The 17,426-nt window shown below is 38.1% G+C and overlaps 1 protein-coding gene across 8 annotated transcripts; it reads right to left on the bottom strand.

The window, feature by feature from the left end:
- Positions 1-1,287: 1,287 nt before the first annotated feature.
- On the bottom strand, positions 1,288-17,417 carry LOC121330789 (DCN1-like protein 3). 8 transcript variants are annotated; one of them, XM_041277564.1, is made up of 4 exons: positions 17,065-17,417; positions 8,834-8,930; positions 7,421-7,948; positions 1,288-3,371 (listed from the first exon to the last, which is right to left on the bottom strand). In XM_041277564.1, exons 3-4 carry the CDS (start codon positions 7,837-7,839, stop codon positions 2,888-2,890), a joined length of 903 nt encoding a protein of 300 aa, XP_041133498.1. In that variant the 5' UTR covers positions 7,840-7,948; positions 8,834-8,930; positions 17,065-17,417; the 3' UTR covers positions 1,288-2,887. The 8 variants fall into 8 exon arrangements, with proteins under 8 accessions (XP_041133498.1, XP_041133497.1, XP_041133495.1 ...); XM_041277563.1 differs by having other exon boundaries at positions 7,421-7,945; XM_041277561.1 differs by lacking the exon at positions 8,834-8,930 and adding an exon at positions 8,719-8,808.
- Positions 17,418-17,426: the final 9 nt, after the last annotated feature.

The raw sequence follows: 17,426 nt of genomic DNA, 5'->3' as shown, positions 1-17,426 counted from the left end.
TACAAACTAGATCGGAACAGTCCTTAGCAAAACATTCCTTAAAACAATCCTTAAAGTTCTGTTAATGGGGCCCATTAAAACACACAACCAACCTTCTCTTTATTTACATTTTAACTCTGACAATGGACAACCTTCAAAACCATCACCTAATTCTGAGCTATCCATCTCATTTTTCTCAGCATCGCAGCAATAATCAGTGTGGCTCGCTGTTCTCAGCAAATAAACATCACACTGGTTGAATTTACAAGAAGCGTGCACCCGATTTCTTCTATACGAATTGGATAAAGACCTGGTTGGTTATAAATGTAGCTGCTTCATAAGTTTAAGTTCAATTAAAAAAAAATAATAATAATTGGGGAATATATTCCATGCTTGCTAAGTTACATAGGTATTTTTTAGATTATGTATTTATTTATTTTCTACCAGCCATGTAATGCAAATGTTTGGAAGTCCAAAATCCAGAGAGCAAGCAATGGAGGCAAAAAGGTTAAAAAAAAAATTATATTTAAGACAGTAAAAAAAACAAACAAAATAAACTGCACTAAGCAAGGAAGATGAAGAGAGAAACTGCTTTGGAACAACAATAATTTGTTTCAATGATTGCTACAACTTTCAAACTGCATTTATTTTGCAGAAATGGCCTTTTAATCTATATTATGAAATCCTTTGTCTTGCCTAAATGTAAGACTCTGTGTTACAGAATTCTCTCCATTTCAAAGACGTACAGCCCTCTTTAAAGTTAGAAAACAATAAAAGCTAGTAAAGTATAAATCAGTATAACAAAAAAGCACTTGGAAAAAGGGCAGAGTTCTTTTTAATTTGTTTGCTTCGTGCTATACAATAGCCTGAAGGTGTAATCTGAAAACACACCACTGCTGCTGCTGCAACAGCGACTAGAGCATGCTTGATTCACAGGGCGAATATCTAGGGATGCAAACTGGATAGTTCACAAGGCTTTCATGATACAGTGCACATAAAGTTTAGCTGTCATTAGCAATACCGAGGAATTAAACAGAATATGATTTTACCCAGTTACTCCCCCCCCCAAGCATGCTAATAATAACCTCCTCATTAAGACCAAATGTCATGTGCATGTGTTTACTTTAGCACTTTTAGTCACAATTCATTTTCTTTAAGCACAGAAAAATAGTAAGGAAATAGGGAAAGGAAATATACACCAAATACTACCTAATCATCATGCTCAAACCAGCTGCATACTGCGAATGTGTGTACACTGCACAGTTGTACTAGGCCCTTTTTATAATAAAAAAAAGATATGTTCAAGCATTTAATTTTACAAAGATTACAATTGTATTGCATTTTATTAAGCAGAATAATGACTTGTTTTGAGCAGTTTTATATACAGGAAAAATATTCTACTGTACTCTATAGGCAATTACATTTTTTATGGTTTGTCACAGCAATAGTGCCCAGCAGGGAATGGTTTCAATTTGTTCCATATCTTAGGTAGCATAACAGTTTTTAAATCAGCCAGAGAGTTAAAGTTAGGAAGCACAGATATGCCAGGGTTGCAACTTCTACCTATTCCAATCAGCCTTTGCTGACAGTCTTCTAACAAGGTTTACACTCAACCTTTCCAATCCATTTTCTGAGATTAGAAACATTCAGTTTAGTCTTCAACTTGAAAAAATATACTGTTCCACAAAATATCTATAGTATTTCTGAAAAAAAAAACAAAAAAAAAACACCATTTACCCAAAGATCTTATCAATCAGGTAACTAATTTCTTGAATTTAACCAACACAGTCCTACAACGCTACAAACCTTTTGTTTTAAGGTATTTGAAGATTAATTAAAATGGAATACCTGAGGATACCTTCTAAGGAGTGTCAAAAGCAGCAGGGTGTGGACCAACTTCCTACAAGCGATAATGGCCTCTTGCTGATGTAGTTATATTTCTGCCAGACAGTGTATATCATTTTGAAACACTGCAGACATCATGTATCTATAATAGAAGTACATTTACTACCACTGACCGCAGCCTAGATCAATCCCACCTTTATTTACCGTTCTGTCACTGAAGCAATAGGGGTCTATTTCAAACATGGGTGTGATTTTCTAGCGGTCTTGCTTCACCTGTAAAAAAACCCCCTAAATTCCACATGGGTTTGTGCGACAGTTATCCCCTGTGGGTTTGTGTTGCTTCACAGTCCTTCTTGTGGTTCACAATGTCTACACTTGACAACCAAAAAAAAAAAAAAAAAAAGAGAGACTTTCCTTTTTGTAGACCAGAGAACATTAAAACATGGCGATAGCACTTGATGGTTCAATTTTAATAAATTAAAAAGTAACAGCTGTAAATGAGTAACACTGTTTATATTAATATAAACCACTGTGTTTTTTGTATTAAAAAAAATAAAATTAAAATAAAATCACTGTGGTGGCAAACTGCACTATACTCAGTACATGATGCCTTGTTAAAAATGCATTTCAACCCCAGCACTATTGCAGTTCATAATACTAAAATTTACATAAAAAGGGACACACAAAATAATTACAAATTGTGCAACAATAGGTCCTGCTTTACTCTACTGCACTATTCAGAGGCAAAAAAAAAAAAAAAATTAAATTATCAGATACAAAATAAAAGTGCTTTAAAAGTATGATACAGTATTTGGAGCCCTTTCAAAAGACAAGGCAAACAAGGGTGTTGAAAAGGATTCCCCCCACCCCCTCACCAAAAATAAAACAATAATAATAATAATAATAATAATAATAAACAACCACAACAATATTAAATCTTCAAAGTCTGAAGAGAGAAGCCCAGAGTTTACTCAATTACAACAATAAGAGATCTCTCTCTCTCTCTCTCTCTCTGTCTGTCACACACACACACACACACACACACGGCTCATCACACAGTCGCTCAGTCCTGAGCCAGGCTCTCTGTGCTGCTTGGGGACTCAGTACATTTATTTTTCTCCTGCTCAACCTTTTTCCTCCTCTCCAATTCCCACTCTACAAAGGTGTCGAAGAGGCTTGGCCAGGCCTCGTCCTCACTGTAGTTACTGAGGTCCGTTCCGATCACCTGACTAAAATTGAGGAACATGTTCCAAGTATCTCGGGAGATCCCTTTCACCCCTGAGGGGTTCTCCGTCAGGAAGTCCAACCACTGCTCCAGGATGGAGGGGGTGTTCTGTGTGAAGACCAGTCTCCACAGGGCGATGGCGATCTCCCGGTGCAGCGACCGCTGGCCCTCGTCGGAGTCCAGCCCGAACTGGAAGGTGAAGCGGTACAGGTCCTTGAACTTGTCTTCCATCTTGGCCTCCACCAGTAGGTAGGGGAAACGTGTGTGGATCCCTTCCAAGCTGTCTGCCTTGATCGCTTTGCAGCCCTCCACGAATTCCTTCCTGTTGTGACAGAATATGTATGAAAAAAAAATAATATATATATATATATATATATATATATATATATATATATATATATATATATATATATATATATATATATATATATATTATATATATATTATTTTTTTTTTTCAGTTCTCCAAAGATGAGGGCCATTGGAGTGGATTGGGCTAATTTACAGCTGCTTGGATTTATGATGATTGCTGGTTTAGACTCTGTGGAGAACAGCAATCCACAGAAATCTAAGCAGCTGTCTCTTCACTTGTTCCACTTGGAATGGTAAATTAGCCCAATCAACACCAATGACCCTCACCCTTGGAGCGGTTACCGGAAAAAACAAACAATCGTTTCATGCAGCTCTACAAAAAAAACAGAAGACAACCCACAGAATTTATATGACTGCTAACTCCCCCCCCCCCAAAAAAAAATAATCACTCCAGACCACTATTCTCTAGGGTTTGTAGCAAAGTAAAAACAAGAAAACAACACACTTCCCGTACTCATAACTGCCAACACACATTCAGCAACAAGTGCTCTCTATAGGTACTTAGAGTAACACATGCAAGTCTGACACAGCAAAGAGAATAAGTAACATGTCCGGAAACACAGACATTGCCACATCCTGTGTACCAAGAACATTAAAAAAACACACATTTCTACGAACCTGACAAGAGTTCATTTTCAGTTCCTCACCTGTTCTTATGGAAAGTGAAGTAGAAGACGTACCCTATATAGTGAAGAGCCCTCTCATGTGACCACAGCATCAAAAATACAGGGGTCCCTTGATGCAAAAGTGAAAACTAGGAAGCCTGTGTTATGCAACGATCGTGTGATTTGGATGTGGGGCAGTCATCATATCAACCGATAGAGTTTTGATATATTTAGAAATAAAACACTTTGGCGTAGTCTGCCTTTCATATTGAGCAGTGCACAGGCAGCATTTCAAGTTGATGTACAGCACAGTATTTGTTCCACACAACATACATTACTTAATCTCATCTGGTTAGAGGTTGAATTAATTCATTATTATTTTTGTTAGGATACCTATAAAATGTGGAGTGGAACCTTCCTGGAGGGCTGGATTGGTTTCCAATTGCTTATTGCCAAGATCATAATGCAATTTCCCCAAGTAGTTTTTATTGTTTTAGCCTGTCCTGAATTACTGTTCGTTGTGTTGTTGTTATCATTCTGCAAAGTATGGCTGCACTGCAGCTGTCAACCATGTGGTTCCCCTGGGACACCTTTGAAACGTCCGAGAAGCACAGATGCTATTTCTCTATAAAAGAACCTCGACTGAAGTACTTATTGAAGACACAAGTGAACAAACCGGGACATAACCCACTAGAATCTGCTGCTACCACCTTTATGTCCCTTTAAATTATATATATATATATTTTTTAAAACATACAGGGACCTGGACATTTGTTTTACTACAAAGCATATGTGGAACTAGCATCATATTAATACATGCACAAGCCTACAAAAACAACAGCACATGACAATTACGTTTTTCCTTCTTACGCACCCTGGAGAGACCTCCCTATGGAGAGTGTATTTCAAAAGGGGAAAGCGCTAGGCTAATAATTACCCATCTATTTAACTCATCCCAAACTCCCAGTCTTTTCAAGGGGTCAGTCTGCCTTTTTCTTTTTTTGGCTGATAGCATTGTTAGGAGAGACAATGGTAACTACAAATCCAACTGTACACCAAGCAACAGCAGAAAGTGTTACTGTATTAAAAGCTTTGTATTTGTGTTGCACACAGATTCCTGGTTGAAATTATGTACCACAAGGCCTCTTTTTTTGTGTATCCCTTCATATGGATTACAGATATAATCTAACATTTCAGAGGTTTGATACAATATTAGTACTGTGCACTCTGTACTGTATATTTGCATGGAAAGGGAATCCTGGAAATATTAGAAGAATCTGCAAGATTGCTCAGTCCTTATGGGAAAGGATGTGCACTGTGCTGATGTTACAGAAGGAAAAAAAATATAACAGTATCCATGTTATCCCTTCGACCTGAAGAAAGCCTTACTTGCTGTGTATGTGTGCTATATATGGAGATACTGTACAACAGACCAATATTTATAGACACCTCTGTCCTAAACCTGTGTGGTTTCTGTGCGTACTGTTTGTAATTGCTCTGCAATTGCCATTGCAGCAGTCAGTAGGTCTAATGTTAATGTACAGTAAATATACTGTACAATCCTCAGCAACAGTTTATATTTTTGATTTTGGGTTTGATCAAACAACAGAAGTAATAAATAAATAAATAAATAAATAAATAAATAAACGGTCCGACTCAGTATAATGCATTTGGCATTAATAACATTAAAACTGCTATATGAAGATTCCGTAGTTTCACATACTTCAGCATAAAAGCCCATGTGCTATGCTTAACAGAGAGGGGGCAGTATACACCTCCAATCTTCCCATACACCTTTTATCAAATTAACATTTGTGTGTGTGTGTATATATATATATATATATATATATATATATATATATATATATATATATATATATATATATATATATATATATATATATATATATATAGTAAAAGTAAAGTCTCTACAGCAATGCAAAAGTTCAAAATTCTTTCAGCCCAACTTTCAATTTAGATAGCTTACCAAAAGAGTTTCCGTAAAAACATTCATGGTCGCACTCATTATTTTACTTCAAATGGATCAATTAAATGTAATTACCTTATACTGGTCAGCGCCTCGTTAATATCAAGCATTGTAATGCACAAATTACCTTTATTGATTCTATTAAAATACCTTGTTATTATTGTTATTCTGTTTTTCTACAAAAATTAAAACTGTTGCTCGCTAGAGAAGAAGGCCTGCACAGTGTAACATCTGATGTCTCAGTTTGGCACCATTGATGTAACCGTTAGTCAGCAGGCGTTCATGTGGGGCGCGATTTATAAAGAAACCTGGAAATGCATTAGTAACAACTGGAGAACCTCTTACCATCTAGTTAGTCATTACAGCAAATACACCTGCTGGAGAAATGTCTTTATAAATCCACAGGAGTGCTACATATTTTCATGTAGGTGTGGCATTTGTGAGAGACACATGGCTGGTCAAGATGTTTTTAATTAAAGAAACACAAATCAAATGTTTCAAATTTAAACATTTAATAAAGAAAACATTTTTTATTAAGAGGAGTTGGACTTATTTTTAATTTTTAATTAAAAAACATGTTGCGATGTTACTGTACCAGACACTGATTTTACAAGCTGAATCCCCAGCATTTCAGTTTCTAAAAACATTCTTTGTAGCAGTGCTGCTATTTGTTGCAGCACTCATGTGGTCTGCTTTATTTCACAGGCAGTATTCAATAACAACATTAATGTAAGTTTTGCACTCTGCAGACTTTGTACCAACGGCATTTACTGTATGCAGCCTTATCTTTTTCTTTCTTTTTATTGTAACATGCAATAGGTCTCTGATGCATCTAGTCAGCAGCTACACCCATCAGTTACAACCAATGAAATCAACATCAGTATGCAACTGTGACAAGGATCATAAAATCCATCATTTGTTTTTTAATAATCTTTCTACATCGAGGCAGCGTTCCAGTTGATCTTATGCGATACTTAAGGAAGTAATGACTGCAGCCTTTTATTTTGCACCATGACAGAGGATAAAGGTTACCCAGTGAATGAGAAACGGGTGAGTTTCGGCTCTGAAACACAGTACACCTAGTCAATATTTATCTCAAGAGTTAATGTAGTTTGACAGTCTTCTGATGGAGGGTTATAGGGTAGTTGGAAAGAAATGCAACAAGAATTGATTTGCCACTTTTTGCAAATGGCTAACCAAATATGCACAGAGTAAATAACACAGGAGAGGCTGCGTGTAGGGATGACCTGGTTACATGGCAACTTTACCCCCATATACTAGAAATTGGTAAAACTGCCTAGGTGATCAAAATAACTGCCTGCTAATGTTGCCAGATTTATTTGAAGACTTATTGTCGCACTTGTTCCCATGTACTTGTGCCAAACAGAACAGTTTAAAAGCATCTTACCTTGTAAACTTGCACATGGTAGCTGCCTGAAACTTCCAGGCCAGCACGAGCACCCTGAACTCCGCGGGGTCCACACAGAGGTCGTCACAGAAGCTCTCCATTCCCTCCTCCAGGATCTCATCTTCCTGCTCGTCCTTGTATCGCTTGAACAGCTCCTCGATCCGGTCCACAGAGAACTCGTCGCCGTTGGAAACCAGCTCCTCCTTCAGAGTGTCACCTGACGGGGCTGTAAGTTGCATGGCCTCTATCACCTCCAACTTCTTGGTGCCGTTGGCAAGGGGGTCCCCAGAAACTTTGCCTGGGCCCAGCTCCTCCTTGTGGCTCTTCTTGCCTTGCGACTTGCCACCAGGCTCCTTGTCACCATTCTTGCTCCCCAGCGAGGAAGACGGGTTTTTGCACTTGGTGACACACTGGCCCATGGTTTTGGAAGCAACAGCTCAGCAGCAGGTTTCCCACCTTCAGGCTAAACTCCCTCTCATCCACAGCCGCTGCTGCCCTGCCGTATACCTCAACATGCCATCAGTGCTGCTGGGGAAATAAGACTGTTATTTCTCACAGGTCTGTTTGTGAGGTTTGCCTTTTATCTACAAGATATAGTACAATAAAGCAAATCTCAAATGCATTTTTCATGCATAAAGCTGTCAGCGACCAGCCTTTGTCCACAAAAGTCCCCATGAATGCAAAACAAATCAGTCGACACTTGTAACAACTTTGTCTGCACAATTGGGCATTGCATGTAAATCTTTATAAGTCTATGTAAAATAATATGTATACTTTATATTCCCCATACATTATATGGAAACATGCCCTGGAAAAAAATCTTAAACTCTTGTAGTGACACACTTATGACAGTGTAGCACAAACAATTCTCCGATTGTGCCATTGTGAAAGCATTGCCCACTTGTTGGTACTAGTTTGTTTTCTACATGCTCTAAAAATGAAAAGGTAATGTTGCTAATGTACTTGGCACAATTAAAACTGTCAATTTAGATTTCTTAAAAAATGCAAAAATAAAAAAAGATAACCAGTTTCCTTGTTCTGATAACCAACCACCGTCACCTATAATTTAAAAACAAGAGATCAAGAAGGATATCAGCATGTGAGCACTGGCATACCCAGTCAAGAATGAATGTATGGCTTTAACACTCTAAAAGTGCGACATGAGTACCAATAGCCGGAAAATAAACTGAAATACCATGTTAAAAATCAGCCTAGTGTGGTTTCAAAAAACTGTTTACTATGAAACAATTCCACAGAAATGAAAACTAATTTAGAAGGCATGAAATCAAAATACTTACAAAAAGAGTCTTAATACAAATTCCTGATGTGATCACTTCAGAACATGACTGCCAAATGTTGGTATATTTAGGTTCACCTCTTATGAATTTCTGAAAACACATTAGAAATACTCACAGTAACTCATGATCGAAGGAAGGATTCCAGCAGAACTCTTAACACATAGGCACTGTATTCTAAATACAAGACCATCCAATTGCCAAATGATACAGACCTACATAAAATAGGAAGGATAAAAGTATTGGAACTGCTATATATAACATGTGCTGAAGGACAGCTAGACAAGGCTTAATTAGTACACTGTACTGGAAGTACCAAATAATGCTCATTTCTAAAGCAATACTCAAAATACCACATAATGGGCTTTGTTTGGCATTTAAGTGCGACAAGTGCAAAAGGGTTAGGTTTTGATTTGAACTAATCAAGATAAAATAAATTACCCCATCCCAACCCATTCCTTCCCAAGTCTTTTATAATTCATGCAATATAACAATAATATAATATTTATTTTTACATAGCGCTTTCTTGAGAAGATAATAATAATATCTTTATTTTTATATAGCACCTTTCATAGTGGACCACCATCACAAAGTGCTTACAGAGGTAGTCTGTGAACTGTGCATTATATGCAGAGTCACTTACAATAAGACACTGATTTAACAACTCGTCCGCAGGGTGGAGCACAAGGAGGTTAAGTGACTTGCTCAGGGTCACACAGTGAGTAAGTGGCTGAGGTGGGATTTGAAACAATGACATTCTGGTTACAAGCCCCTGGACTTTAACCACTGGACCACACTGCCTCCTTAAAAGAGAGTTTAGACTATTTGTTGGCAAAGGACCAGGTCCTAAAAGTACTATTTACTTGTATGACCAGCCTGCCAATGCATAGGAATGCTGGTGATAATATGCAATACAGTAATAAGTTCCGATGAACATTCAACAGCTACAGCAGGCCAGCAACTAAATGATTGCTCAATAATACAAACGATTGTCAGACTTGTTAGTCTTGATTATTCATCAGTCAGTCAGTCTTGGTTATTCATCAGTGCCACCAAAAACTTAAGGGTAGTTTACTGGCAACAGAGAAATCAAACAAATTTTATTATATATATATATATATATATATATATATATATATATATATATATATATATATATATATATATATATATATATTTTTTTTTTTTTTTTAAACCCAGCAAACATTTTGGTTGGTTGACTTTGGTATGCAAGTATCTATATTGCCCCAACAATGTTAATAAGGGGGGCAATAAATCTCCACTGGGTGTAAACACTGTTTGTATTACTTTGAGTTAAGTATTACAGCCAAAAGAGATGCAAAGTCCTGCTGGGCTCAGTTTAAGCCCAAATGGAGTCAAAGATCCACCTGAACAGCTGAATGTCTCAGCAAGAGGAAAGAGGAAGCCACGCGTTCCAGAGTGAGGGAAGAACATGACGCAGCGTTGCTGGCAATGTCACCTCAGGGCTGCAGGGAGTCAGCTGAAAAAACAGCAGTAAACCTGGCAAAGCACGAGCCTTAACATCCCTCCAATCATCAGTAAACAGCGTGGGGAATGAGGTATTCAGACATCAGGGTCTGGGCTCTTCTAGCTGTGTACTGAAGGATACCAACACCAATACTGTTTATTGACAGTAATGTCATTTCTATTTGCCCTGAGTACAAATCAGAAACAGTACTGTATGTGTTCGGCTGGACTACTTTTAATAATATTTAGATCAATATCCCACAACAAGGTTTGTGTCAAGAATTAATACTGCAAGATCAGCTTTGATGTCAAGTCTTCAGCAGTTCGTAACAAGGCAGTTACAAAACACCATGTGCCTCAGACTACAAAGCAATTATCTCCTATTTGACTGTGGTAGTCTGCTGGGTCAAATGTTAGCACTGCTGTGACCTGGAAAGAGGCACGCTCCAGTAGATCCAAGTCTAGTTTATCGATGCTAAGATTACAGGATGTGCCAGATTCTGTTTCTGGCTTGCAAGCTGTTGGTTTAGATATAGAACTGGCATAGGAATTAAAACTAAGGACTAATCTGTTAACCCTGTTGTGTCCAATTCTTCATCTGATAAACAGGCATCTACATTTTAGTAGGTGCTGGTGATTTGAGACTAGATTTTACCGTATTACAGGACTTACCCTAAATACATTTACTTATGCAGTTTTTTTGAAACAGCACAAACTTATACACAGGGAGGCAAAATAAGCTGATCTCTGGAGCCAACATTACACTTCAGCAATCAACACCAGACAGAAGGATATCTACAGATGGAAAGCAACGCAAATGGATGGAGATGCAGATGGATCACATTAGTTTACTATAAGCTAAGTCTTAGTTGGTGCTTATCTTGGCAAGAGCAGAGTACAAATCAGCATGAAGTTTAAAATCTACTCTCGTGTAATGGAAATCTTTCCATAAAGTAAAAACGGTTATTAATCATTAGACTCCGAGACCTTGCAAGAGTTCCCAGGGGTTCTGCTGTCAAGGGAACATTTCACAAGACAGGAGAAGGATCCTGTATATACCGCACTATACAAAACAGATGGGAAAACCAAGTACTATTATATTAGCTCATATGACAAATCTAATATACCCCCCCTCCCCACAAAAAAAAAAGAAGTGCATAAAAAATAAAATACACATTATATATACAGAGTATATATAAAATAGTATAACACATTTCCTGAAGTTTCATTCATTCATTGTGGTTGAAAAATGCCACACAGTAGGCCTATCCTGTTAACAGCCAAAGGGCAGAATACACATTGAAACTCACAGTACCATTTCCACTAATCACACAAGCACTCAATCCCAATCCTGGCTTCAAATATATAAAACACATCTCATTTGTTGGCACTGTTCATTTTCAGTTTGGAACAGGTGCTGCATGACTAGCAAATAGATTTGCCTTCAGATGTGTTTAGGGCCAGCCTAATTAATTTACTAAGGTTTGGATATAACACAAGAAATGCAGAAAGACTATTACATTGTTATTCCTACCAGTGCTGGACATCACTATTTGAAACTTGTTACAACTCCAAGACTAAGTATGACCAAGTTTGTACAGCAGTCTTCAATACTGTACTACTGACAAAACCTTGACGACCAAACACCTGCACAGCAGGACCACCACAAAAACCTTAGGATTGCGATTGAAATCAGGTATGAATGACTCGATTGCAACGTACACCACTTTAATGGAGTGGCCTATTCCAATTTGCTGGATTGCAGTAGGTACAGCACAAATCAATAAAACAGGATTCATGGTTTCTGATGGCATTTGGTTTAATTAAATCCTCCTCATTAAAAAAAGAAAAGTCCAAAATTGGTTATATAAAACTTTCTGTTCTTGAGGTGTAGCCTTAGCCTTCCTAACATAGCTCCTGAGGAATTCAGCCTCATGGAGGGAGCTGCTACAGCAAGTTTCCTTGTTTGAGGAGACACACAGGGATTGGAGCCGTGTCTCGACAGCAATCTTCCAGGTCATGTGGCTCTTTTGTTCGAGGTGTGGTTGAAACTCAGAGCTTAGTAACACAGAATTCCTTGGAGGGTTTGGTCACAGCCAGTGCCCATACTGTACTGTAGTCCCGTGCAATAGTGGCTGACACATCACTTTGTACAGCAAGTGCTACTTAGATGTTGTGCAACTCTGACTGTCAGCAAGGTTCAGTCTGTCAGACACTTGGTTAGACACAGAGGTTACCGTATGAAAGTGTTCCAAATTGCAGTACAATAGATAGAGACCAAGGTAAAAGCTGATCCCTAAAAAGGGGACTACATTAGTACTTCTTAAATAAAAGCATACTATATTACGAAGATCTCACACAAAGAAAGAGATAATAGTCATGTATATAGAAGATCAGGGCCATGTAGATTATGTTTTTTGTTTTTGCAAAAATGACAGTGAAAGCCTGAGAAGACAGATGAAAAGTTCAGATGTATTCACTCACTGTAAAATATTAATATAGGACAGCTTTAGAGATGCTCAACTCTCCTAGGGGGAGCCCTGTCACCAGAAGCAGTATCAGTGTAAACATCGGTGAGCTAATTAATCAGTCCGCGCGACAATGTTAAACGGGCCAAAGTGGGACTGGGAATCGGTCCTTTAAAACAGAGACCAATTTAACCTCGGAGCGGTTCAATCCGCATATATATATATATATATATATATATATATAGAGATATATATATATATATATATATATATATATTATATAGTGGTACCTCCGAGAAGAGACTTGTTAATAGTATTACAATAAATCTTAGTTGTACAAAACACAACAGGCCATCACAGGAAAAACATAGCTTATTGTAGATGAATGGCTTAAACGGGATCAAATTAGATTTCATATTATTACAGACTTATCAAAAAGAAATTCACTTTAATTTTTGACAAGCCTGAGTACTGCATATTTGTTTCAACGCAAGCTGGACGAATCTGGACCTGAAAAAAGACATTGGTCACTACATTTTAAACTACTTCCAGCACAGTAATGTAACCCTCCTCAAACCTTACTCATGTGCTGTATGGAAGATATGGCCCCCACATTCATCTAATGAAAATGTTACCATGACAATTCATTTTATTTCCCAAGACATTTCTTTGAGAGCTATTCTAAGATCTAACAGCTTTCCATCACCCCTGATCCACCCACTTTTCTTCCTGAACAGTGACAAATGCTCCTGAATTATTACCACAGACACAGTCAACATCTTCCATAAAGCAGTCAATTAAAATACCTATATAAAATATATCACACACACACACAGTGCCTATAGAAAGACTACATCCCCTTGAACTTTTTTCATATTTTGTTGTGTCAGTGCCTCAGAGTTTCATGCATTTACGTGGGAAAAAAAAAAAAAAAAATCTACACACCATACCCCACACTCTTAAAGCGAAAAAAGCTTTTATTGAGAATAAAATTATATACTAAAAAAATACAAAACTGAAAGATCATAATTGGATGTCTTCACCCACCTGAGTTAATACTTGATGGATGCACCTTTGGCAGCAATTACAGCTGTGAGTCTGTTGGGTTAGGTCTCTATCAACTTTGCACACCTAGATTTGGCAATATTTGTCCATTCTTCTTTACAAAACTGTTCAAGCTCTGTCAAGTTCCTTGGGCAGCGTTGATGGCAGCAATCTTCAAGTCATGCTTTTTTTTTCAAAGTCACAATTTTTGATTGGATTTAGGTCAGGGCTCTGACTGGGCCACTCAAAGACATTTACCTTTTTGTTCCTTAGCCACTCCAGTGTAGCTCTGGCTGTGTGCTTTGGGTCGTTGTCATGCTGAAAGGTGAACTACCGTCCCAGTTTCAGCTTTCTTGCTGAGGGCAGCAGGTTTTCCTGAAGGACTTCTCTGTACTTTGCTCCATTCACTTTCCCTTCTATCTAGACAAGTGCCCCAGTCCCTGCCGATGAGAAACAACCCTATAACATGATGCTGCCACCACCATGCTTCACAGTAGGGATGGGGTTCTTTGGGTGATGCGCTGTGTTGGGTTTGCGCCAAACACAATGCTTTTCATTTAGGCCAAAAAGTTCAATTTTAGTTTCGTCAGACCACAAAACTTTTTGCCACATGGCTACAGAATCTCTTGAGTGTGTTTTTGCATACTTCAAAACAGGATTCAAGGTGGCCTTTCTTGAGTAATGGCTTCCTTCTTGCCACCCTACCATACAGGCCAGATTTGTGGAGTGCTTGGGATATTGTTGTCACATGCACACTTTGACCAGTCTTGGCCATAAAAGCCTGTAGCTCTTGCAAAGTTGCCATTGGCCTCTTGGTAGCCTCTCTGATCAGTCTCCTTCTTGCGCGGTCATCCAGTTTGGAGGGATGTCCTGATCTAGGCAGTGTCTTGGTGGTGCCATACACCTTTCACTTCTTAATAATCATCTTGCCCGTGCTCCAAGGCATATTCAAGGCCTTTGATATTTTTTTTTATACCCATCCCGATCTGTGCCTTTCAACAACTTTGTTCCCGAGTTCTTTTGAAAGAGCCTTAGTGCTCATGGTTGAGACTTTGCTTTGAAATGCACTACCCAGCAGAGGAACTGCTGAATTTATCCTGAAATCATGTGAAACACTACAATTTAAAAAGGGAGAGGCCACTTAACTTGGTGTGTGATTTTGAAGGCGACTGGTTACACTAATTTAGGATTGCTATTACAAAAGGGAGTGGACACTTATCCAACAAAGCTATTTCAGCTTTTTTTTATTTTTAATTAATTTTCTACAAATTTCTAGAATATTTTTTCCACTTGGAAGTTGTGGGGTAGGATATGTAGATAAATGAAGAAAATGTAATTCCAGGCTATAAGGCAACAAAAGGTGAACATTTTAAAAGGGGGTGTATAGTTTCTATAGGTACTATCTATCTATCATATTCATATACATATATATATATATATATAATATATATATATATATATATATATATATATATATATATATATATATATATATATATATATATATATATATACATACACACACAAACACACACACACAGGGCATAATTTATCATTATTGAGATTACTCACGGAAACTAGGATTCCTTGTTGGGTGTTACAGCACCATCAGTTTGAACTAAGTTTTCATCTACTGCTCCAAAAGCCAAGTCACATCAGGGTGAAAGTGGTTCTGTGATTTAACAAGAAACTGCCTTGCCCAAATTACACATTGTGCTAACCCTGAAAGTGAATTAGGATATGAATTGCTTAAGTATTTTATTATTATTCATGCTGCAGTCATTTCACCACCTGATACCTAATGCGGATCCAAACCGACAGGTATTTCAGGGAGTGAAAATTAGCCTAAAGCCTCCATCAAAAAAGGACTGGTAAAGATAGCTGGAAAAAAGTCACAATGGATTGTGTTCAGAACACTGCATTGTTTTGTGCTTCTCCTAGTAGGGTACAGTTCCCCATTCAAATGTCGTGGTTATCCCGGACCACAGAATCACTTCCATGGGACAGCCAATGCATAGAGACACTGTATCTGTGCTGTGCTGCAACATAAAGCCCACCCTTTTAAAAGGCCCACAGTTCAACGGGTTAACCTACATTTCTGTTATTCTCTGTAGACAATGACCTCAAAAGACCTGTAAACCATGCCCACTGGTGCCCACAGCATTGTGCACAACAGCTTTTATAGCACAGTATGTTCTGCATTTTCTGTTGCTACTGGTGAGGTGACATGTAGGCCACCCAAAGTCACACAGTAGCAATAGCTTTATTATAAATTAAAATGCTACTGATTTTAGCATGCTGGCAATTATGTGGAATGGTTTTATACTTCTGAAAAGCCACTGTAAAATCGGCCAAATGTTTCCTCAAACAGATGCTCAGAACAGAGCTGGCACTGCTTTTGACAGGGGGTAAATATTCGCAGCATTTCAATGGTCCTCTTCCAACTTGTGTTAAACTCTTGCTGTTGCAAATGTGTGAGGGGCGAGACAGCAGCGATTATTGTGTTTAACTTGTTTACTAGCACAAGACCCCCATATCACCCCAGACCCACTCCCCTCCTATCTGAAAACAAGCTGCTTCAAGTGAATAATGTATTCATAACAAGTTATCCCATACCTTCAGCTAATCCGGTCATCTCGCTCGTTCAGAACGATGTCAGTACCTGGAAGGTCACCAGTTGGGTCGAAGTTTTACAATAAGACAGTGTTAAGTCATCTCGGGAACTGACTGGTATAATGAGCCAAAACATCCCTGATCACGGCTAACATGGAAAACCTACACAGTCTAAAATAAAGCATAAGTAACCCTGTAATCCACGTACCAGCAGTCCATTAATAGTGTGTTACACACACTGGAAGCGACTCAAAAATGCAGCAACAATCGAGCCAGACTAATCTGATAATCAATTTTGGATTGGCACTATTTTAAATACTGGCACAGTGTGAATATTTTTGCAGGCTCAGCACACTAGTTTGTATGGTAGAGAATGAAAAAATGGACAATGAAATATATGCCTTTATGAGCGAGATTTTAAAGACTTTTGCATACTTTCAGATTTAGGTGTGGGTCTGTTTTGTTTTTCAAACTACTTACCTTAACTTACTGTTGAACTAATAACATAGTCCTTAAATAACAAAACACCAAAATAGACAAAACCTGTGTTAACAAGAAGTACTGCTATGTTTCGAACCTAGATGTGTAAACAGAACATACCAAGGCAAAACAGGAGCTAATGTTTTGTTTGCGTTCGAGATAACGTCTCATTTACCGCGAATGATATGTATCATATCAACAAAGGTGAAAAAAAAAAAATAACACAAAAGTCAAAAATAAAATCTACTTTCCTCACCTTTTAAGCAGATGGTGGTATTATTGTGAAATATCCACTCATCACGTCCTGCACATCGGAACCGAAGTCCAACAGCAAGGCAACAGTAGAGAGAGGCTTCTTGTTAAGCAAAGCTATATCACCTGTCTATCGCTTCTATTTTTTGCTTTCGCCTTTTTTTTTTTTTTTTTTTGCAGTGTAGCCTGTTTCCTCTCAGATGCTTTAGCTTTTAAGGTGTGTTGTAAAGATAATAAGCGAAACCTACCCGTGACGGAGTTTAGTACCGTATTAACTGGATATTAATGGGAATTATCCCTGCATCACTTCCTGCAGACCACCACAGACTGACAAGGGCTTCAGCTGCCTGCGTTCCATGTCACACA

Source organism: Polyodon spathula, chromosome 18 (assembly GCF_017654505.1).
Source record: "Polyodon spathula isolate WHYD16114869_AA chromosome 18, ASM1765450v1, whole genome shotgun sequence".
In the NCBI taxonomy this organism is placed as follows: domain Eukaryota; kingdom Metazoa; phylum Chordata; class Actinopteri; order Acipenseriformes; family Polyodontidae; genus Polyodon; species Polyodon spathula.
Note: the sequence above shows the minus strand (reverse complement) of the source record. Positions and strands in the feature narration are given on the sequence as shown.

Bases quoted from the DNA above. Each gene is read 5' to 3' on its own strand.
- LOC121330789 (XM_041277564.1), bottom strand. From the start codon at position 7,839: ATGGGCCAGTGTGTCACCAAGTGCAAAAACCCGTCTTCCTCGCTGGGG. The intron at 3,372-7,420 runs GTAAGATGCTTT...CTGTCACAACAG, and splicing joins ACCATGTGCAAGTTTACAAG to GAAGGAATTCGTGGAGGGCT.